The sequence below is a fragment of the Notolepis coatsorum genome (assembly GCF_963971535.1).
Source record: "Notolepis coatsorum genome assembly, chromosome: 15".
Taxonomy (NCBI): domain Eukaryota; kingdom Metazoa; phylum Chordata; class Actinopteri; order Aulopiformes; family Paralepididae; genus Notolepis; species Notolepis coatsorum.
Genome location: NC_140179.1, coordinates 20,798,903 through 20,823,902, shown reverse-complemented (window position 1 = coordinate 20,823,902; position 25,000 = coordinate 20,798,903). Strand labels below are relative to the sequence as shown.

At 45.4% G+C, this 25,000-nt stretch overlaps 1 protein-coding gene across 5 annotated transcripts in view; it reads right to left on the bottom strand.

The window, feature by feature from the left end:
* The window catches only part of slc38a4 (solute carrier family 38 member 4), a 145,236-nt gene that overhangs the window by 33,491 nt on the left and 86,745 nt on the right, over positions 1–25,000 (bottom strand). For all 5 annotated transcript variants that reach the window (XM_084331142.1, XM_084331146.1, XM_084331143.1 and 2 more), the window contains exons 9-13: positions 23,397–23,455; positions 14,643–14,903; positions 11,716–11,795; positions 10,016–10,116; positions 8,905–9,029 (exon numbers count right to left, since the gene is read on the bottom strand). In XM_084331142.1, the coding sequence (XP_084187268.1) occupies positions 8,905–9,029; positions 10,016–10,116; positions 11,716–11,795; positions 14,643–14,903; positions 23,397–23,455 (626 nt within the window). The remainder of the gene's footprint in view (positions 1–8,904; positions 9,030–10,015; positions 10,117–11,715; positions 11,796–14,642; positions 14,904–23,396; positions 23,456–25,000) is intronic.

Sequence of the window (25,000 nt, the reverse complement as noted above, 5' to 3'; positions counted from 1 at the left end):
GAAAAGTATAGAAAAGTATAGAAAAGTATCGAAATTCATATTGGTATAGTATCGAAACAAAAATGTTGGTATCGTGACAACCCTAGTGCACGCCCAGTGTGCTGTATCTTCCCAGCCACAAAAGAGCATCTCCTGCTTTTTTTTTTTTTTTTGCTTTTTTCCCGGCCCTTTTTTGAGGGCACTCCATCCACCCCCCCCCCCCCCACCCCCCTCTTCGGGGGACAACTTTATTATTTATTATACGTTTTAATTATTTACAGTACAAAATTAAATAAAAAGTGTAGTAAAATAAGAAAAATATTAAAAAATATATATTTCATTGCCCTCTCGGAGGGGGGGGAACTCAGACTAGATATTGACAAACAAATTACAACTAAGGACAATGAAGGACAACAACGAATACACATGACAAGGGAAAGGGGGGGGGGGGCAGAGAGGGGAGTAAGTAAAGTAGAGGGGGATTGAGAGAAGGGTGGGTTATGGAGTGGATGGAGTGGATGAAAAGAGCATCTCCTGCTACTCAGCTCACCGCTTCCTTTGTCTTGCATTTCTGGAGAACTATCGCCCTCTTGTGGCATTCTGTCGCAAGTACAACAGCAACGCCTGAGAGGAAGACTGATAGAACAACGACAAGCTGCTTGTGAAACACAAAGGCAGGGGGGGGGGGGGGGGGCATGGGGGGGCGGAGTGCGGGGGGGCTTGGGGGGCGGAGTGCGGGGGGGCTTGGGGGGCGGAGTGCGCATCATCAGTCTCTTCACTCAGTAAGACATGTGTGTGTGCATGTGTGTGTGCATGTGTGTGTGTGTGTGCGTGTGTGTGCGCATGTGTGTGTGTGCATGTGTGTGTGTGTGTGCATGTGTGTGTGTGTGTGCACGTGTGTGTGTGTGTGTGTGTGTGTGGGAAGGCTTGCGAGCGAGCGTGACATTCCGGGCTCCGGTGTCAGACGGGGGCCAATCCAAATTTAGCCCCCGGCCTTATAGGGGGACGCGGTCCGCGAGCGACTCAGGCGAGACGCTAACTGGACATCGCTCGTGGCCGGGACTCAAGGTCGACCACTTTCTTTGTCCTCTTAGTTGCTTAACTTATTCCTTTATAGGCCACTTTATTTTTAGCGACTTGTTATAGGGAGGTGTAGTGGGTTACGTCATTGCCGTTTTTCGCGTTCCACCCTCTGCCCAACGCACTAAATCGTCTCGTTTTAAAACAAATAAAGCATGAACATTTGCATAGTGTACCTTTCTGTGCTTATTAAATCCTATACGGGTGTAACAACCAGTGACGTCAGACTCAGACTACAGCTCCCTATTAGGCCACTTCATAGGGGCCTGTCGATTTGCACTTGGTTCACTGCACAGTTTTCTATTCCCGGTGATACTAGCATTTGAGCTTTTTTTATTTTACCTTTATTTTACCAGGTAGTCACTTGAGATTAATGGTGGCGGGACACTGAGAACGCAGACAGACTTGCCCCCGAAATAGAAACATTGCGAATACATTACCGCCTGGATAAGATAAGATAAGATAAGATAGGATAAGATAACATAAGGAACTTCTGACTCTCCCCGTCGTGGATGTCATCAAGGAACTGGCTGTGAGGATAAAGTTGACCATGACACCGTTATATAAATCTAATTTTTATTTGTAAGGCCCGGTGACCGTAGAATCATAATATATAAGAAAATTGTGAAATAGAGTAATATATAGAACTACTGCAAGCATATGGATACAGGATGAGATACAAGACAATAGCTCAGGGCCGTATGCCCCGTGGGGGCAGGAGAAGTCACTCAGAGGGTTCAGCACTGTAGGCCAGACAGAAGACGGTATGAAGCTGTTCCATGGGATCGGTTGAGACAGAGACAGAGGTTAAAAGGTTCTCCTATGTCTGCAGAAAAGCAGACAAGGGAGCAAATAGACATCCTAACTAAACTAGACAGATTAATCTAAGGGTCCGTCCCCGACCAGGTGAGATCAGGGTAGGTTGAAGGAGAGAGAGAAAAGATGGGTCTTAACACTTTGAATGCCACTCACGGCTTTTCTCTGGTTTACCCCCCGACCGTTGAATGCCACGTCACGAGTATTCTCGGGTTTTTTTTTATCTTTTTTTTTATTAGCGTTCTGAAATCATATTGCATCAAGCGAGCCTACCGTTGGAGATCTAGGCACCGCCGGCGCTCAGATGTGAAAAAAGCGCCCCCTATCGTCTCCCAGATGGATTGGACTCAATGAAAGTGAATGGGAGAACGGATTTCTGACTCCACATTTTACTTCTCACTGATGTAACCGGGGTCTACCAGAGTTCATTCTGGAGCCTTGGTGCCGCGGCGAATATGTGTTTTACTGTACACACGATGGATCAATCAAATGAGCGATTTTTTCGAATGGCGATCGGAAATTGGAATAAACCATTTGGATACCATCTGACCTCAGGTAAGGAATCTATGTTATCAGTCTTAGGATAATCAGACTCGTTTTCACGGATATATAAGCGTTTCCCCTATATGTGATATAGCTGTTTTGACTGTAAAAGCCATCAGGAAATAAGAGCAGCGATTATCAGCGTGCGGCACAAGCGTGCGTGCGCACACATATACTATCGATCATCTAGCGTTTATTTGAAAACGATTCATAAATAGGCTGAACAATGACAACGTTCTGGAATATTCCAGTAAAAGACGATTATCATAGAATGTGTTGTTTTTTCCGCGAAAACAAGTGATTTTGAAAATGCTATCAAACTGAAATGAAGCGATAAAAATACAATCTGCTGTGACAATGTTGACTGGAAAATGAGTCTTTGATAAGCGACGGGCAGATTAGACACATAGCCATAATTTAAAACATAGATTAGGCGATATTAACGTTAAGATTGGAGTGGATGGTGGCATTCAAGGGGAAGGTAAAAAGGAAAACACGGCTGGCAATCAAAGTGATAAGCAGGGATTTAAAAGCTTCGACAGAGCAGGCGCCCCTGACGACGGCAGGTCATTTGTTCCACAGGTAGGGAGCGCGGTAGACAAAGGCTCTGTGACCGGCGGATTTCTTTTTAACCCTAGGAATCGATAGAAGCCCCGCATTTTGTGAGCGCAGAGCACGAGCGGGCGAGTATCGAGAGATGCGATCGGATAGATAGAGCGGTGCAAGCCCATTTAAAATGTTGTAGGTGAGGAGTAGCACTTTAAAGTCAGATCGGGCTTGAATAGGAAACCAGTGTAGGGTGGACAAAACTGGTGTGATGTGATAAAATTTTCTAGTTTTAGTTAGTATCCGTGCAGTAAGATGAGATAAGATAAGATATTCCTTTATTATATTCAGGCATCATAGCAGCATGGGGGGGGGGGGGGGTACAGGTATGGGCAGGGTAATAGAAGAAGGACATAAATATAAGCAATACAATTTTATCCAAATATGAATATTGGTCAGGCAAGCGCCTCCGCTTACACGCTGCAAGCACAGAGAGACTCAGACTCAGCTTCTTCCCCCAGGCCATCAGAACACTGAACACACACACACACACACTAAGGCCCAGTCCACACGAGCGCTGGATTTAATGTAACCGAAGTTTGAAAAAAATAAACCTCTGTCCACACCGCGTATAACCGCGTACTCACGGCGGCTGGAAAACCAGCAACCGATACATGTAGTACAATGCCAAAGCAGTACTAGGCGGCGATGTTGTTCAGACATGAAGGCCATTTCAACCAATCAGAAAAGGTTGAACGCTCACTACACTTCCTGCTAAAACTAAACAAAGCCGCCATCTTTAAATACCCTTGCGTTAGCCATTAGCCAACGGAGCATATATTTTTCAGCAAAAAAAGAAAGTGCAATAAACAAACGGATACATTCACTGTGTGTTCTGCCTCTCATTTGTTGATGAAACAAAACCAACAGCAACACAATTTACCACCAAGAGCGGATAGTTTAGTCTCACAAAAAAGATCTCCGGTGTTGTTAGCTACATGCTAATGTGAATGGCATTCTCTATGTATAGTATATAGCTTACATGCTGCTAATGTAATAATGTAACGTTAACGCTAGTATAATGAATGGATGCAAATGTTATTTAACACATTGCAGAATGGGTACAATACAATACGGCTCAATACAAACAATTGTTAAGGGGATGCAGTCTGGACTGGGTTCCTTATAACAATAACTTGACAACACATGAGTTTAGTTTAGCCGCAGCTACAGGTTTTACTCTGGTCGGGTCAGGAATGCGACAACAGACATCAGTCGATCACAACACTCTTCAACAATACGTTTCGAACAAAAGTTTGTTACAATCATTTTCATATAACGCTACTTGGGACAGCTCTGCTGTAAACACTGGTGTAGCTGGCTCTGCTCTAATCACTCTAACCCCGTGCTCGGTTGCTAACTTGCTATTGTTTGCGACAGTCTGCCATGAACATGGGAAATAATTGCGACAGCTCTGCTGTAAACACTGGGAATAACCTCGGTTGCTATGCCCACACTGCAACCGGGATGTGTGCAAAACTTCACCCTGGACTCCGGTTTTCAAATACCGCGGTTGCAGTGTAGCAAAACCCCGGTTGTGTGTGCCCGAACAGTGCAACTGCGCACATACAATCATGGTTACATTAAATCCAGCGCTCGTGTGGACTGGGCCTAAGGCTGTCCCCGAACCCTGTTTTTAGGGTTTGAACGTTCGCCAGAGTTTTTCGAACGGACGTGGTGGCTGTTCATGTAAACATGTAATTAAACAAAGGACTCAGAATAAAATAAAGGGAAAAGACAGCAGTCAAACATAATATCATATAATAGCGCACTCACTTTTTGTCCCTGGCCGGTAGAACATCGCCGTATGAATTGGAATAACCCAAGCTTTCTGGTCTGGCGGGCTTGAAATTTCCATAAATGTGTATCCAATCCATAAATCCATTTTGTTAGATCCAGTATTGACTGAATGTATCTGTGATTATTATAGATTTTCGACAACAACCATTAGCACTGCAGTCATTTGAATTGGTTGACTCTCCCGCTCCCGGACGTGATGTCACACGAAAGCCAGCCGCACTCACCCAATAGACTATTCTATTCTAAACAGCGCCTCCTCACCTCGACTCAACCCCGCGCGCCTCCTTTTTTCCCCCCCCCGAACGTTCGAAGCCATTAATAAAAATCCGAATGCCAGCGTAACGAACGAACGTTCGAACGTTCAGGCTCAGCCTTAACACACACACACACACACACACACACACACACACACACACACACACACACACACACACACACACACACACACACACACACACACACACACACACACACACACACACATCCTCACTTGCACTCTCTCACACACAAACACACTACAAAAAAGGTCACTTTAAAAATACACAACTGTATATTGTATATTATTGCACATAGTGTGTGTTAGCACTGTATTGTATTTTTATTGTATTTCATTCTTATTACTTTATCATGTCTATTTTATTATCTATTCTATCTTATTATTGTATTTTTGCACCATCGAGGCAGGCATGGCCGGCCACCTTCATTTCACTACATGTCTGGATGTGTACGTGACAAATAAATCTCTTGAATCTTGAATCTTGAAATATTGGAGGAAAAATAAACAGTGTGAACAAAGGTTATGTATTGTGGCTCTGCACAGGTCCCGTCTCCATGGCCACCCGTTGCCATGGGAACCGGTGATGCCGGAGAGTCTGTGTTGTCCGACTGGCGGTCCGGTGCTTTTAGTACTACTGAGTACTGGTGCTGATCAGATGTACAGTGTTGTATATTAATTTATCTCATTCATTTCATAATAACGTAGAATAAACATTTACAATTTTTTTTTTTAAATGGTCCATTTGCATGTTCTTGGTATCTGATTCTAGGGACATCTATGGATCTCAGGGAATGTATTCCCAGTGTCAGAAATACTGTGTCTGTTACTAGGCTTGAGTAAATTGTAATGAACCAAATGAGAATATCAATTCAATTCTTTTATCTTTTATACTCTGAATAACACCATGCTAAAATTGACCAGACCTGAAAAATCTAAGCAAATGAATAAAGGGAAGATGATTAAACAGAAGGTTTTGTTGATACAGTACTGAATTCTGCCATCCGTACATGCAATTTGAAATATGATTATAGAATATAAAATATCAGGCCTAAAATGGTTATGCGATTAAAATGCGATTAATTAATTACAAATCCTGTAATTAATTAGATAATTTTTTTTAATTGCCTGACAGCACTAGTATTAATATGTACAGATATAGATATAGTATTAATATGTACAGTGATACAGGTATGAAGACACTATGGTAGTAAGTCTATAGATGTAGTATTAATATGTACAGTGATACAGGTATAAAGACACTATGGTAGTAAGTCTATATATATAGTATTAATATGTACAGTGATACAGGTATAAAGACACTATGGTAGTAAGTCTATATATATAGTATTAATATGTACAGTGATACAGGTATAAAGAAACTATGGTAGTAAGTCTATAGATATAGTATTAACCCTTTAATCGCCAATGACGTGTTTAGACGTCATTCCTTGCCATGCGTAATCTGCCAATGACGTCGTACAGCGTCTTTGAGATCAATATTTCAAAAATCTGTCATGGCAATCATATTTCACCCACAGAGACTTGACGGGTGCTGTAGAGCTCCTCTCAACTCTCCAACGGTGCAAGACCGCCATCTGGTGGCCGATCGGCGAGGTGCCAAAACCGGAAGTGAGCGGCCGGAAGTGGTGCTCACCCATATTTCGTCCGGCCACTCGCTATCCCTCGCGGGACTCCAGCTTGATACACTGGATAGCGATCCGTTGCCAATAACTCGATGAACAACATGATTTGGACATATATAGTATTATACAACCTGGAACTGGACCAACAAGATCGACATCCCATAATAACGATCTTTTTGCTCCAGTAGCATCCCCCATCGCTAGGAGGAAGCTGCGGTGAGTTTCAGCGTGTTTGATTATTATTGTCCATACAAACTGCTCTGATCTATGTATCACCCATACTACATAAATGATTTAACGTCGGCCACAGACTTATAAACCCCCCCCCCCCCACACTCCGGTCACCAGCAGATGATGAGGCATGACGTTTAGGACCTTGTACAATTGACATTTTTAATCTGACGTCAATCGGTATCAAACTACATTTGATGATCTAATATATGTATTTATGGCTATAACTCACGTTCTGCAGAATGCTGCAGAAAACGATAAAAACATATTATACTTTAGACCGTATTTTAGTATGAATATGTGAATGAAAAAGTAGAACGTTGCTACATCCTAAACGATGGATACTTGACGTTGAATGGGCCATAGTAATGTCAATTTAGCAATACAATTTAAAAAGTTATAGCCCTGCAAAGAAGGGGAACATCTCCATAGACTTACAGTGATGGCAGAGAGGTCATTAAGATCAGAATAATCCCTGGCAGATAAAGGGTTAATATAGGGTGGCTAAGTGGCGCAGTGGGCAAGGCGCTCGCCACTAACGCAGGAGATGCTGGGTTCGAGCCCAGCTCTCGGCGTTGCTACCGGCTTGGCTGGTCGTTCATACTAACACAATTGGCAGTGTTAGGGGTGGGAAAGCCGGTGGGTGGGGATTGGACGTTGTGGACAGCGACTCCTACAGGTTGGTTGGTGCGCCTGTACAGCAGAATCAGGAAGTATCGGGGGCAGCGTGAGCCTCCCACGCGTTACTCCTCGCCACTGAGAGATTGCGCTGTTCAGGTGAAAAGATGCGACAGCTGCCTCCTCGTGTACCGGAGGGGACACGTGATGCAAGGCTTGGTCCTCACTGCAGCCGACCAGTGGGAGGCATAGTCTAGCAACGTTCGAGACGGGGGAGGGGAGAATTGAAGGGAGAATTGGCGAGGCGAAATTGGGATGGGAGAAAAATAGAAAAATAAGGAGAAAAAGTGGATAAAAAAAAAAGTATTAATATATACAGTGATACATCGGTGTGTGAATGTTTGAGTGAGTGGGTGAATGTGAGGAACACATTGTAAAAGCGCTTTGGATAAAAGCTCTTAGCTCTTACCATTTATAATTTTAATGGGTAAGGGATATTTATATGCCTTATACAAACAGTACATGTACAAACAGATGTGGATATATATATATATATATATATATATATATATATATATATATATGGTAAGCATTATTGTACATGCTAACATACAGAGTGATTAGGGTTGTATGCAGGTGTATATATATCTACAGCATTATTGTACATGCTATCATACAGAGTGATTAGGGTTGTATGCAGGTGTATATATATCTACAGCATTATTGTACATGCTATCATACAGAGTGATTAGGGTTGTATGCAGGTGTATATTATACTGTATATAGGGGGAGGGGTTACTAGGTTCTGCCAAGAGAGATATCTGGAGTAATGCATCAAGGTATAATAAGTTACTAAACCCACACACATCAGAACAAAACAAACACCTTTAAACAAAGTGCAGTACCAAGCGGGAGGGCTCTTTTGCCTAGAGGTCGCTGTTTGACGCCGTTACAGATTCTACCTTTAAGCTTGTTCCTGTCTTTTCACAAAAATTTGTGTGTGTACAGAGGGAGGGTGTACGTACAGGGAACAGCAGGGTGTGTGTGTGTGTGTGTGTGTGTGTGTGTGTGTGTGTGTGTGTGTACAGAGGGAGGGTGTACCTACAGGAAACAGTAGGTGTGTGTGTGTGTGTGTGTGTGTGTGTGTGTGTGTGTGTGTGTGTGTGTGTGTGTGTGTGTGTGTGTGTGTGTGTGTGTGAGAGGAGGGAGGGGGTACCTACAGGGAACAGCAGGTGTGTGTGTGTGTGTGTGTGTGTGTGTGTGTGTGTGTGTGTGTGTGTGTGTGTGTGAGAGGAGGGAGGGGGTACCTACAGGAAACAGCACGATGGGGACGGTCAGGGTGACGGCGGTCAGCACAGCCAGACGCACCAACAGCAGCATGGTGTCAAACTTATAGACGTTAGTGAAGGTGTGGAGTAACTCAGCCTCCACGTTATCTAGAGAGGGGGAGGGGGGAGGGGGGGGGGAGAGAGAGAGAGAGAGGTGGGGAGAGGAGGGGGGAGAGAGGTGGGGAGAGAGGTGGGGAGAGAGAGGGGGGGAGAGGGGGGGAGAGAGAGAGAGAGGTGGGGAGAGGAGGGGGGAGAGGGGCGGGAAGAGAGAGGGCGGGGAGAGGGGGGGGGGGAGAGAGAGAGAGGGGAGAGAGAGAGAGAGAGGGGGGGAGAGAGAGAGACAGGGAGAGAGAGAGAGAGAGAGATAGGGAGAGAGAGAGAGAGAGAGAGAGAGAGAGAGAGAGAGAGAGAGAGAGAGAGAGAGAGAGAGATTAGTGAACACATACCAGACAAAAAGAAACAAAACAGAACAGAACACTGTACAATGAGGCAGAGTTGTGAATATATTTGGACTGACAACAATATTGCCGGGAGGAGCGGGAATCTAACTGCAAAGTTCAGATTACCAGACGACCTCCTGAGCCACTGGCGCCCGTGTTAGTAGTGTGTGAATGTGTGTGTGAATGTGTATGTGTGTGTGTGTGTGTGTATGTGTGTGTGTGTGTGTGTGCAGGGGTGCGTTGGTGATTTCAAAGCTGGTTGCACTGTGTTTTAATGACGCCACGTGCACGCGCGCTCCCGGGCGCATGTGCGACTGTGCGCGCATGCGCATTAATGTTCCCTTGCATGCGCAGTTGCGCACAGACTAAAGACAATGCCTAATTGCCTCTAGGAATGGAATGTAACACATTTCATTAACAAGTATTGTGTGAATGTATCTGAGAACGTATTTGAACACACCTGATGACCTGCGCTATTGTTATGCAAAGCAGCCAGGTGGGTACTTGGCGAGTTGGCGCATCAGTCGAGTGCAGCGCATTCCTGTGTGCGTGCGCGTGCTTCTGCTCACAGAGCCGGTTGCTCAGCGTGCAACCCCGTCCCATGAGCAACGCACCCCTGTGTGTGTGTGCATGTGTGCATGTGTGTGTTCTTACCGTAGAAAGTAAGATAGCCAAACAGCGCTGACATCATGTACATGATCAGCATCGCCAGGATAGACAGGTTGGAGACGTTCTGCATCTTCCTCTGGCTACGACTGGGACACACACACACACACACACACACACACACACACACACACACACACACACACACACACACACACACACACACACACACACACACACACACACACACACACACACACACACACATTAAAATATTGTAGAGGTTCAACATTGTTTTAAAGGCGCTGTAAGTGGTATTTTCTTGTTAAAGGGTTAACCCTTTGTCGTGTGGCAGTGAAAGGGTTTATGTGTTAAATAGCTCTACATTCCGACAGCCATCACTGATATAGAGTGTCTGGTCAGTAACATGGGTCTCTCAGTCCCTCCACTCTGCAGTAAACAGCCATCACTGATACAGAGTGTCTGGTCAGTAACATGGGTCTCCCAGTCCCTCCGCTCTGCAGTAAACAGCCATCACTGATACAGAGTGTCTGGTCAGTAACATGGGTCTCCCAGTCCCTCCGCTCTGCAGTAAACAGACATCACTGATATAGTGTCTGGTCAGTAACATGGGTCTCCCAGTCCCTCCACTCTGCAGTAAACAGCCATCACTGATATAGAGTGTCTGGTCAGTAACATGGGTCTCCCAGTCCCTCCACTCTGCAGTAAACAGTCATCACTGATATAGAGTGTCTGGTCAGTAACATGGGTCTCCCAGTCCCTCCACTCTGCAGTAAACAGCCATCACTGATATAGAGTGTCTGATCAGTAACATGGGTCTCCCAGTCCCTCCACTCTGCAGTAAACAGCCATCACTGATATAGAGTGTCTGGTCAGTAACATGGGTCTCCCAGTCCCTCCACTCTGCAGTAAACAGTCATCACTGATACAGAGTGTCTGGTCAGTAACATGGGTCTCCCAGTCCCTCCACTCTGCAGTAAACAGCCATCACTGATATAGAGTGTCTGGTCAGTAACATGGGTCTCCCAGTCCCTCCGCTCTGCAGTAAACAGACATCACTGATATAGAGTGTCTGGTCAGTAACATGGGTCTCCCAGTCCCTCCACTCTGCAGTAAACAGCCATCACTTATATAGTGTCTGGTCAGTAACATGGGTCTCCCAGTCCCTCCACTCTGCAGTAAACAGCCATCACTGATATAGAGTGTCTGGTCAGTAACAAGGGTCTCCCAGTCCCTCCACTCTGCAGTAAACAGCCATCACTGATATAGAGTGTCTGGTCAGTAACATGGGTCTCCCAGTCCCTCCACTCTGCAGTAAACAGCCATCACTGATACAGAGTGTCTGGTCAGTAACATGGGTCTCCCAGTCCCTCCGCTCTGCAGTAAACAGCCATCACTGATATAGAGTGTCTGGTCAGTAACATGGGTCTCCCAGTCCCTCCGCTCTGCAGTAAACAGCCATCACTGATATAGAGTGTCTGGTCAGTAACATGGGTCTCCCAGTCCCTCCACTCTGCAGTAAACACAAAATACATGTTCTTCCCACTTTATCCAACCAGGAGAGAACCCTAGATATTTTTGACTTATTTCAAGAAATCTTGCCAAGTCAGATTGTCTTACTGCACTGGTAGATTATTTCATGTTCGTTTCAAGGACCCATTTGCTTAACGTCTTATTTCTGTCAAACCATTTTTTGCAGCGTGGAGTCCTCTCGCCGTCACACTCACTCTTTCAGCTCGCTGTAGATGGGCAGGACCTCAGGGTGGCACACGAAGGCGAAGGTCAGGATGGGCACAGTGTAGGCCGTCTGAGGGCAGAGCAGAGAGGATTACATAACCGTCGGCCTAGGCGTGCGTTGACATACAAAACAACCACACCTCGACAAAACCACACCTATACCTAAGTAGGTATATAGAAGGATTATATGCAGTAACTAAATTTTTTTTTATCGCAGTAAACTACACTTATTTTCTAAATGTAGTTATGAGTGACATTTTACTTCTCAAGATCTGTTTTATCTTGTGACAAAGTTTCACAGTTCAATCGTGCTCTGCTTTAGAGAAAAGCCGTATAAAGAAGTGCAGTAACTACAAAACCACTCGCTAGTCAAAGAACTTTAAAGCCATTTTCTCCAGTTTCACTAGTTTGCATAGTTACCGCGGTTAGCTTCTGCAGGGCCGGTATCTAGCGGAGGCTCACGGTGAGGTACTGTAGGTAGTTACTGCACGTTGACTGCATATTGCTGAGGCTCACGGTGAGGTACTGTAGGTAGTTACTGCACGTTGACTGCATATTGCCGTTTTTTTGTTGTTGTCGCAAAGGACATGCAGAGTCTAACGCACGGCTCCCAGCAGTTCAAACGGACCATTATTATTTATGACCATTATTCTTTATGAAAGTTGTAATTCAGACACTTAAATAAATGTGGGTCTAGGCATGCATTGACGCTGCAAAGCACAAAGACATACCGAACAGCCACACCTCAGCAACACCTTCGGCAAACATGCTACACCGGGGGTTTCTGTCTATTCTCCTATTAATCTAGGAGCTGGATAACCTTTATATAACCTCTCGTGTTGTTTGACCGGTTGGTTTGTGTTCCCTTCACTCACTCACCCACTTTGAAAAATGGACAAACTGAGAGTGGTGCAGGCTCACAGGTATTGACTGAACTGTTGTGGGGCCGGGCAATAACATGCAGTATGTGTGAATCACAGGGGGTGGCATTTCTCTTTAACCACTAGGGGGAGTATTGTGGCTATCAGACAAAGTGCAATCATATCCATAACCATGTCAATCATGTGCACCACAGGAAGACACGTTGTTACCAGGGATCATCTATCACATGCACTTATCTGTGTTTCATTACACATATGAGTGCATGTTTACCAACTGTTCGCCTGTTTTACTGCAACACTACTATCACCGACATCTAAGAAGGGAGATCCCCCCTGGAACGGCCCTCTAAGGTTTCTCTCCTCCACATTGCCTGTGGTGTATTTTTGCTAGGTTTTAGTGAGTTTTCCCTTACCTTCGCATGGGGTATGTCTGGGAGTGTTGCATTTATTTAGCATTTATTTAAAACATTTTGGACTTCATGGTGTTTTTGTTTTGTTCTTGATTTATTGTGATGTTTCTTCTTGACTTGTTTAAAGAAGACGTGTCCGGCCCATGGGGACATTAACGTGTGTTGTCGGGCCCTATAAATACATTTGATTTGATTTGATCATAGGCCTCCTGACTAGGCATGGGCGTGGCCTCCTGACTAGGCGTGGCCTCCTGACTAGGCATGGGCGCGGCCTCCTGACTAGGCGTGGCCTCCTGACTAGGCGTGGGCGTGGCCTCCTGACTAGGCGTGGGCGTGGCCTCCTGACTAGGCGTGGGCGTGGCCTCCTGACTAAACATGGGCGTGGCCGTCCATTACACAGTACCCCGCCTTTTCAACTGAACTTGAGGGTGCTCGATTATTATTATTATTTCCTTCTAAATTCAGTAACCACTATATATAAGTGCCTGTTTGTGCGAATGAGACAGAACACTTGCTCTGAAATCCCGCAGGGCGTGAGTTGTTGAAGGAAGTTGGAAGCTGTGGAGCATGGAGAGTAAACTTAATGTTACCACAGAAAGTTTGTTAGCTTAGCGTTATCTAAAAGATAAAAGCAGTGGTTCCTGTTTGTGCATTTTCAAATCGTGCCAACAACAACATGTCGCCCACTTTGCGCAGCGTTCATAGACTTATTGATACAGACGTGCCATTCCATGAGCAGAGAGACCTGCTGCAGACAGAGTGGAGGTAATGTAATTATTACAAATGGTAACTGCCTGTTTTCACAGACGATACGCATTAATATTGTACTGTGCGTTATGTCCGCGGAGCGAGACATGATCAAATCGGTAGCGTGTGTTTGTGACTCAGAGCAACGTCTCGTTATTATCACTGCTACGTTCTAAACATTGATTTCCCTAAACAAGTACTGGACCGCTACTCGAGTAGTTCATGCGAGTACACTGAAACACCCGCCACACGCAACCGCAACTCAGAACTGTGCCACACGCAACCGCAACTCAGAACTGTGCCACACGCAACCACAACTCAGAACTGTGCCACACGCAACCGCAACTCAGAACTGTGCCACACGCAACCACAACTCAGAACTGTGCCACACGCAACCGCAACTCAGAACTGTGCCACACGCAACCGCAACTCATAACTGTGCCACACGCAACCGCAACTCAGAACTGTGCCACACGCAACCGCAACTCAGAACTGTGCCACACGCAACCGCAACTCATAACTGTGCCACACGCAACCGCAACTCAGAACTGTGCCACACGCAACCGCAACTCAGAACTGTGCCACACGCATACCGCAACTCATAACTGTGCCACACGCAACCGCAACTCAGAACTGTGCCACACGCAACCGCAACTCAGAACTGTGCCACACGCATACCGCAACTCAGAACTGTGCCACACGCAACCGCAACTCAGAACTGTGCCCCACGCAACCGCAACTCATAACTGTGCCACACGCAACCGCAACTCAGAACTGTGCCACACGCAACCGCAACTCAGAACTGTGCCACACGCATACCGCAACTCATAACTGTGCCACACGCAACCGCCACTCAGAACTGTGCCTCTCGGCGCTCACCTGTGAGTTGAAGATGAACAGCTTGGGTGTGCACATCTCCTCTGCATCGGGGCGCGGCTCCACGTGGATCCCGGTGGAGTGGTGACCATCGTGGAGGCCTGACACCGCAGGGCTGGTGTCGGCCCGGGAGAAGTCCATGTGCGCGGAGCCGTTGTGCAGCGCGTACGGACCCAGACCCTCCGTGGCGTTGGCGCTGTAGTTGGCATGGTTGCGGTAGAAGAAGGGCAGCGGGCAGGGCAGCTGGGTCTTCTTGTAGATCAACTGGGAAAACAAGTCGTTCACTTTAATGTTTTTGTTCAAATAAATATCAGAATCAGAAAGGTCTTTGTTGCCATGTAAAGGAATATGATTTGGTCGTTTTTGGTGCAACATTAACTCTTTCACTACCACACTACCAAAATGTTAACCCTTTCACTGCGACAATACAGAAGGTTAACCCTTTCACTGCCACCCGACAAAGGTTTAAAGTAAATATCAGAATCAGAAAGGTCTTTATTGCCAGGTAGTTTTACACATACAAGGAATTTGATTTGGTCGTTTTTGCTGCGACATTAACGGACAGACAATAACGGTAGAGTAAAATAAAAGGTAGAATAAAGTTAAATGGAATATATAAACTAAATTTAAACAGAATGTAATATAATTATAAAATAAAATAGGCCAGGGCTGTGCAATTGTGCATGATGTGGTCGAGTATACTAATTCGAATAAAAACAACAATACAGTGGGATGGAATATTTAACACTTTAACTGCCACACACGAGATATCTCGGGTTTATTTTTATGTGGTTGAAAGCCACTCACAAGTTTTCTCGGAATTTTTTTTATTTTATTTTTTTAGCGATCTGAAATCATATTGCATCACGCGAGCCTACCCGAGTATACACGAGCACCGCCGGCGATCATATGTGGAAAAAAGCGCCCCCTATCGTCTCCCAGATGACATAAGGGATTTTGGAATGGACTCAATGAAAATGGATGGGGAAATTTTTTTTCCAGTCCACTGATCCAGCCGGGGTTACCACAGTTCATTCTGGAGCCTCTGAGCCCCGCTGATCATGGAGTTCTACTGTATCGCGTTGGATCTATACACTTATCGATTTTTTCGAATGGTGATCAGGAATTGGAATATACCAGTTGGATACCATCTGATGTCAGGTAAGGAATCTATGTTATCAGTGTTAGGATAATCAGACTAATTTTGATGAAGTTATAAGCTGTTTTGTGAAATGGGCTCTTTCGGTTTCACTGTAAAAGTCCAAGAGGAAATCAACGATGTGATTATCCGTGTGCGGCCCGAATGTGCTTGCGTGCACGTATAATATTGATCATCTAGCGTTTATTTGAAAACGATTCATAAAAAGGCCGACGAATATCAACGTTGTGGAATATTCCAGTAAAAGACGATTTTCATAGAAGTCATAGTTTTTTTATCTCAAAACGGGTGCTTTTCTAAATGCTCTGAAACGGAAATGACGCAATAAAAAAACAATCTACCTTGACAGCACTGACTGGAAAATAGTCTTTGATAAGCGATGGGCAGATTAGACACATAGCCATAATTTAAAACATAGATTAGGCGATATTAACGTTAACATTGAAGTGGATGGTGGCATCAAGGGGGTAAAAAGGAAAACCCGGCGTGGCACTCAAAGTGTTAAACAGATAACAGATACACATAAATATTAGGGTATCTGCAGGTTTCAATAAGTTACATTTAAGACCTTTTTAATGGCACTTAGAGCAACATTTTATCATCTATTCCATCACGTGTTCTGTGGTTTGTGTAGGGGTGGACGGTATGGTCTAAAATTTATATCACGGTATAATTTGAAGCATAGACGGTAACGGTATATATCACGGTATCATCGTTTTTGATAAAAAAAATTTTTTATTTTATATATATATATTTTTTTTTTATAAAATATATATATTATATAATTAGACTTGTACTGGTATTATCTGCGAGACATCGCCACCACGCAACAAGCTCCACTGTCTGTGTGTACTCTAGTAGCCTCCAGCTACGGCCAGGATTCTCTGGAGCTGCACCTGGACCTATACTCTAGTAGCCTCGAGCAGAGCTACGGCCAGGATTCTCCGGCGCTGCACCTGGACCCTATTGTATTGGTATTATAACGTTAGCAAGCCCTCAGCTCGAATACGCATCGAATCAGTGTTATAAGACATTGATATCATGAGCTATCTGTAGCTACTGCATATATAACGTTAATACAACGCCTCAGTGAATTATTTAGTTCAATGGGACATTTCGTTTTGAACGGTGAACTAATTTGCGTTAACGTGAGCTAACAGGTAGCATACACGTCTCTAGTACTAGACTTTGTGGAGCGTTTGTTGATGTCAGGAGCTATCGGTAGCTGGCCGACTAGATACCGTTCGGTTAGACAATGCCCCATCATGTATTAAACTAAGTGAATAGTTGACTGGGTCATTTTGTAACGGTAGCTAAGCTAACGTTAGCTCAGGGAGACGCCGACAGCTCCCGTGTCCCGTCCCACTAGACTACTAGACCCGTGTTTACATGCGTGCGGTAGGGGCTGGCACGCCCACTGCGCGAAGCCTCCTAAATAACTTTTTCCAGTTCGCACATATCTATTATCTATGACTAATTCTATCTATTTTTAGGGGCAAATGCGAGTGAAATAGTCGCGCTGTGGTTACATGACGTCATTGCTATTTTAGAGCTGCACTACCGGTTACACGGTATACTCAAAATCCATACCGTAGAGCAAATTCATACCGTTTATACCGTATACCGTTTATACCGTCCACCCCTAGTATTGTGTATTATATAATATTGTGCATTATGCTAGTGGTCTATTGTGTGATTACCCTTCAAGCTAGCATCACAGCAGACAGACCCATGGAACAAGCTAGCCTGACACATCAGAGCCATGGAACAAGCTAGCCTGACACCTCAGACAGAGCCATGGAACAAGCTAGCATCACAGCACAGACCCATGGAACAAGCTAGGATCACGTCAGACAGACCCGTGGAACAAGCTAGCATCACAGCACAGACCCGTGGAACAAGCTAGCCTGACAGACAGACCTGTGGAACAAGCTAGCCTGACACAGACCTGTGGAACAAGCTAGCCTGACAGACAGACCCGTGGAACAAGCTAGCCTGACAGACAGACCTGTGGAACAAGCTAGCCTGACACAGACCTGTGGAACAAGCTAGCCTGACAGACAGACCTGTGGAACAAGCTAGCATCACAGCACAGACCCGTGGAACAAGCTAGCATCACAGCACAGACCTGTGGAACAAGCTAGCCTGACAGACAGACCTGTGGAACAAGCTAGCATCACAGACAGACCTGTGGAACAAGCTAGCCTGACAGACAGACCTGTGGAACAAGCTAGCATCACAGCACAGACCCGTGGAACAAGCTAGCATCACAGCACAGACCCGTGGAACAAGCTAGCATCACAGCACAGACCCGTGGAACAAGCTAGCATCACAGACAGACCTGTGGAACAAGCTAGCCTGACAGACAGACCTGTGGAACAAGCTAGCATCACAGCACAGACCTGTGGAACAAGCTAGCATCACAGCACAGACCTCTCTGGTAAACAAGAACACCCTGAAGACTCTGGCAGGAGCACTCATTCAGGGGTACTACGACTATGCTTGCACCTCATGGTACCAAAGCACCTCAAAGGCGCTAAAAACAAAATTACAAACATCTCAAAACAAACTGGTCAGACTACTGCTTGACCTTACTCCTAGAACCCACCTCACCCCTGCCCACTTCGACAACCTAGGATGGCTTAGAGTAGACGACAGAGTACAACAACTTGCAATGGGCCTGGTCTACAAGATACACTACACGACCAAGGTACCCATGTACATGTCAAAATACTTCCCAAAGGTCAGTGAATACCACGATCACAACACCAGAGGGAGCTCCACAAATCATGTTAAACCCAGATTCGGCTCAAATAAGGGACTAAACACGTTTCGCAATTATGCCACATCAATGTGGAACGCCCTACCCAAAGCTGTAAAGGAATGTGGATCACTACCCACTTTCAAAACCTCTCTCAAGGGACACCTACGGGAGACTGCAATTCAACACTGGCCCCTGTAAATATCCTAACCCAACCCCCTCCAATGTACAGTCATTTACCTAGTATGGTTTTGTCAATAGTTCAATGTACAATTGTGTTTGTTTGTACAGTGTCTCCTCCCCCCCCCCCTCAATGTACAGTGTTACTTGTTTATACAGTGTGCCCCCCGCCCCCCCCCCCCCCAACCACCTCCAATGTAAATTACCCAGTATGGTTGTCAATATCCCAATGTACCCAACCCCCCCCACCCAACCTCCTCCAATGTACAGTTTCTACGTCAAATGTATATACTCCCTTTTCTTGACTCCTTCTGTATCACAAACAGTACTGTATTTGCAAATCTGGTATGTCATAAATGTATAGATGTAGCAGTACTGACTATCTGTATGTCATGTATGTCATATATGTCTATATGAATTGAAAATGGGGGACCCTGATGGAAACAAGACAAACGTCTTTCTCAGGTCTGCATCCCCTTAACAATTGTATGTATTGAGCCGTACTGTATTGTACCCATTCTGCAATCTGTTAAATAAAGTTTTCATTCATTCATTCATTCACCTGTGGAACAAGCTAGCATCACAAACAGACCTGTGGAACAAGCTAGCATCACAGACAGACCTGTAGAACAAGCTAGCATCACAGCACAGACCTGTGGAACAAGCTAGCATCACAGCACAGACCTGTGGAACAAGCTAGCATCACAGACAGACCTGTGGAACAAGCTAGCATCACAGACAGACCTGTGGAACAAGCTAGCATCACAGACAGACCTGTGGAACAAGCTAGCATCACAGCACAGACCTGTGGAACAAGCTAGCATCACAGACAGACCTGTGGAACAAGCTAGCATCACAGCACAGACCTGTGGAACAAGCTAGCATCACAGACAGACCTGTGGAACAAGCTAGCATCACAGCACAGACCTGTGGAACAAGCTAGCATCACAGCACAGACCTGTGGAACAAGCTAGCCTGACAGACAGACCCGTGGAACAAGCTAGCATCACAGACTTTTTTTATAATAATAATGCAGGACAAGCTAGCCTGACAGACAGACCTGTGGAACAAGCTAGCATAACAGCACAGACCCGTGGAACAAGCTAGCATCACAGACAGACCTGTGGAACAAGCTAGCCTGACAGACAGACCCGTGGAACAAGCTAGCCTGACAGACAGACCCGTGGAACAAGCTAGCATCACAGCACAGACCCGTGGAACAAGCTAGCATCACAGCAGACAGACCCGTGGAACAAGCTAGCATCACAGACAGACCCGTGGAACAAGCTGCTGCTCCCTAGGGTTCTGGAATCGGCACGTTGAGAAATAAACAAATAGCTTGCGGTGAAAACAGTCTCCAATAAAGTCGATTTGACTGGTGATGTGTTGGTGTCTTGTTACCGTGGTGATGCGTCTTGTCTCTCATGCCAGGGGGAATTCCTCTGTGATGACATTAAAGGCTGGAATAAATACTATTTTGTGTCCCTCTCTGTGCTAACAACAGCAGCAAGGAGCAAGAAGGCTATTCTAAACTTTAATATAAAAACCCTTGATTGCACACTGACAGCCCCGTTGTAATCCCATTGTAATCACATCGCCATGGTAACAAGATGCCAACACATCACCATGGTAACAAGACACCACCACATCACCATGGTAACAAGACACCACCACATCACCATGGTAGCAAATGGTGAATGGTAAATGCATAGATATCTATATAGAACACTAGATAGCTTAAGGCGGAGTCACCAGCGTCACTGAACCGCCGCCATCTTGCCAGGGGCAGCCTTGAGTAAGAGTGAGTGAGCTGCACAGACAAAAATACTCATAACTCGCTGAAATATTGACGGATTTACAAACGGGTTGGTTTGCTATAAACATCAAAGATGTAGTTATGATACTGCATACTTATAAAAAAAAATGTAAAGATGTTTTTTTTTTACAAACCGCTTGAATCATAGCCACGTTAATAATGCTTGTAATAAACCAAACCGTTTGTAAATCCGTCAATATTTCAGCGAGTTATGAGTATTTTTGTCTGTGCAGCTCACTCACTCTCACTCAAGGCTGCCCCTGGCAAGATGGCGGCGGTTCAGTGACGTCGCTCTCCATTGGCCGGCAGCGCGGGCAAGCTATCTAGTGTTCTATATATATATCTATGGGTAAATGGACTACATTTATATAACAGCTTTTATCCAAAGCGGTTTAAAAATAATTCCTCACATTCACCCGTTCACTCACACATTGAGTGACCAGAGGTGACCATGCAAGGTGCCGACCTGCTCATCGGGAGCAGTTGGGGGGTTAAGCAGCGCCTCTACCACCTGAGACAGTTAAGGAAGTTCAGAGTATGGAGTATCGGGGAAGATACTCCAGTCCTTCTACTCAGGAGCGGTAGAGAGCATCTTGGCCGGAAACATCACTGCCTGGTATGGAAACAGCACGGCACAGGACAAGAAGGCCCTACAGAGAGTGGTGCGCTCAGCCGAGCGTACCACGGGTATTGCACTACCTCCCCTGCAGGTTCTATACAACAAGAGGTGCAAATCCAGAGCCTGCAGAATAATGAAAGACCCCCACCATCCCAATAACAGCCTGTTCCAGCTGCTGAGGTCAGGCAGACGCCTGCGAACCCCAGCTACTAGGACAGAGAGGCTTAGGCTCAGCTTCTTCCCCCAGGCCATCAGAGCCTTGAACAATGAACATTGAGTGCCACAGAACACTGAACTATCCACACATGAGCACACACACGACACGCACGCTGTGCACGCTCACACACTAGCAGCCACTTTAACACTTTAACATGAGCGGGCACACACTCATGCCGCACACACCCACTTATGGCCAAAAGGAAAGGCCACTTTAAATTAGTATAACAACAGTAACATTGTATTGCACTACCAAAGCTACCTAGCATGTCCTATATGCTCTGTAAATATTTTTTATGTACAGATACCGAGATGGCACACCATGTTACCTGTTACCTGTTTATTGCACAATGTTGTTTTTATTGGATTCTATTATATGTTGTAACACTGTATTGCACATCGTTGCGGGCAAGACCACCCGCATTTCATTGTATACTTGTATGCCGTGACAAATAAAACTCTTGACTTGAAAGTGTCTCGCCGACACTTCGACACGCTGCCCGGTAGGGCTGGGCAATTAATCGGAAAAAATCGCGATCTCGATTCATAGACCTATGCCATCTCATTTCTAAGTTATGACGATTTTTTTCTATTAAAAAAGAAATTATATATATATATAACTTTTTACTTTACTTTTCAAATGATTTTATTGAAATAATAAGAATCGTGAGAGAATCGTGATCTCAATTCTTAGAGAGAAAAATCGTGATTCACATTTTAGCAAGAATCGCCCAGCCCTACGAGCTGGAATCAAACAGGGAACCTTCCGATTACGATCGCTCTACCTCCTGAGCCACTGTCGCCCCAAGACACCACCGCAGCGGTAAGTCACACCGACTTCACAGATGACCGTTTTTTGACGGCCAGCTATTTGTTCATTTCTCCAGTTTCAGAACCAACGGAGAGCTAGCTGTCGTATGTCCCACCGGGCTCGCCTCTCGGTTCACGTGGAAACCTAGTTTCACTGCATCCGCCCGTGTACCCCGACCTGACCTGCACCACCACCACCACTTCTTAAGACAGATCGACTGCAATGTGATTAAGACATTTTCAGAATACTCTCTCGTCATAATATTGCCTGTGTACTGTAATAACACAGTGTCTCCACAAAGTCAGCTATTCTGGCGTTGAGAAAACAAACACATGCATTCCTGGTGGACTTATCTCAGTTACTCAGTGTACCACATCAAGCACTATGTACAGTATGGGGGGAGGGGGCCAATATCTCAGTGTATCAAGCAAGTTTAGTTTCGTTTATTTAGGATCCCCATTAGTTGTTACCACAGTAGCAACTACTCTTCCTGGGGTCCTTCCATGCACATTGTACAAGCAACAACACCAAAACAAAGAATAACAATGACAGTAAAGATAGTAATTTGTCTGTCTACATGAATGAAGTTCCACAGAAGTGGAGAGGTCACAGAGGTCCCAACTCTCCCCTACCATCACAAATGCCCTAATTTGGATACAAAAAAAGAAGAAATCATAAAATTATTTCTTTCTGTAAAATCGCTGTTCTCAATTTCTTTTTTAAACGTGTCTTACTTGTAATATGTGTTAGATGTAATGGCAGTTTGTTCCAGTTTGACATAATATATCTCAGTGTGCCACATCAAGCACTATGTACGGGGGGAGGGGGGAAATATCAAATTGTAGATAAAAGGTTTTCTCAGGACGACTCTTAACGGTTGTTATGGCATTATGGTTAGATTCTCCATGGCAACAAGCCCTCCAATCAGCCTAGAGAGTGCCCGGTGACGGATGTGGTGTAATTCCATTTGAACCCTTTCACTGCCACACTACAGAAGGTTAACCCTTTACTATCACACTACCGACGGTTAACTGTCGGTAGTGTGATAGTAAAGGGTTAACCTTCTGTAGTGTGGCAGTGAAAGGGTTAACCTGCTGTCGTGTGGCAGTGAAAGGGTTAACCTTCTGTGTATTGTCGCAGTGAAAGGGTTAACCGCTTGGTAGTGCGGCAGTGAAAGGGTTTAAACTAGACTTACCACACAGAGGAAGAACACCATGCATGACAGAGAGAACCCGCTGGTGTAGCCGAGGTAACCTGGGGAGACAAACAGAGACGGTCAGTAACCATGGTAACCTGGGGAGACAAACAGAGACGGTCAGTAACCATGGTAACCTGAGCGACAAACAGAGACAGTCAGTAAACATGGTAACCTGAGAGACAAACAGAGACAGTCAGTAACCATGGTAACCTGAGAGACAAACAGAGAGGTCAGTAACCATGGAGACAAACAGAGACGGTTAGTAACCATGGAGACAAACAGAGACGGTCAGTAACCATGGTAACCTGAGAGACAAACAGAGACAGTCAGTAACCATGGTAACCTGAGAGACAAACAGAGAGGTCAGTAACCATGGAGACAAGCAGAGACGGTTAGTAACCATGGAGACAAACAGAGACGGTTAGTAACTATGGTAACCTGAGAGACAAACAGAGACAGTCAGTAACCATGGTAACCTGGGGAGACAAACAGAGACGGTCAGTAACCATGGTAACCTGAGAGACAAACAGAGACAGTCAGTAACCATGGTAACCTGAGAGACAAACAGAGAGGTCAGTAACCATGGAGACAAACAGAGACAGTCAGTAACCATGGTAACCTGGAGAGACAAACAGAGAGGTCAGTAACCATGGTAACCTGAGAGACAAACAGAGACAGTCAGTAACCATGGTAACCTGGAGAGACAAACAGAGAGGTCAGTAACCATGGAGACAAACAGAGACGGTTAGTAACCATGGAGACAAACAGAGACGGTTAGTAACCATGGTAACCTGAGAGACAAACAGAGACGGTTAGTGGACACGCACACCACACACACACATACTGTATTCAGATGGACACGCATACCTAGGCCTGCCGCGATAAGCAATAAATCGATTAATTGCCGCGATAATTAAAATTAATGCAATGATTTTGACGGGCGCGATTAATTGCTATTTGCGCGTTTGTTTTAATGAGGCGGAACCAGTGCCCCTTGTCAGTCACTGTCCGTGTTGGGAGGCGGGCCGCTGGCTTTACTACAGAACACAGCACAGGAGCTCCGTGGGGCAACGCCACATAGCTTAACTACAGAACACAGCACAGGAGCTCCGTGGGGCAACGCCACATAGCTTAACTACATTAATCAATAGTGTTGCTCCTGCTCAGTTTTTACGTTTGGCGCCTCCCACTGAGACGTCTGAGCGCCGTGTGACGGGCTATCAAATAGTCATGTGAAAACCGAAAATCATGATCCAATTCTTTAGCGGAGTTCTCACTCGCTGTCTCAGCACAGACATGCAGCGCGCACCGCGCACTGCTGCTGCTGCTGCTACCCCCTCCCCACCTGTTTCTGTTTCTGTAACTATGTAACGTTAGTTAGCACTGCTGCTGCTGCTAATGCCTGCATGTAAACAGAGGCTATTGCCTCACCGTGACGTTAGTCTAGTCAGTGTGGGACCTTCGTGAGATAACGTTAGCTACCGTTACAAAATGACCCAGTCAACTATTCACTTAGTTTAATACACGAGGCATTGTGTAACGTTATCCAGCCGGCTAGCTACGGATAGCTCCCGACATCAACAAATCCTCCAGCAATAGTC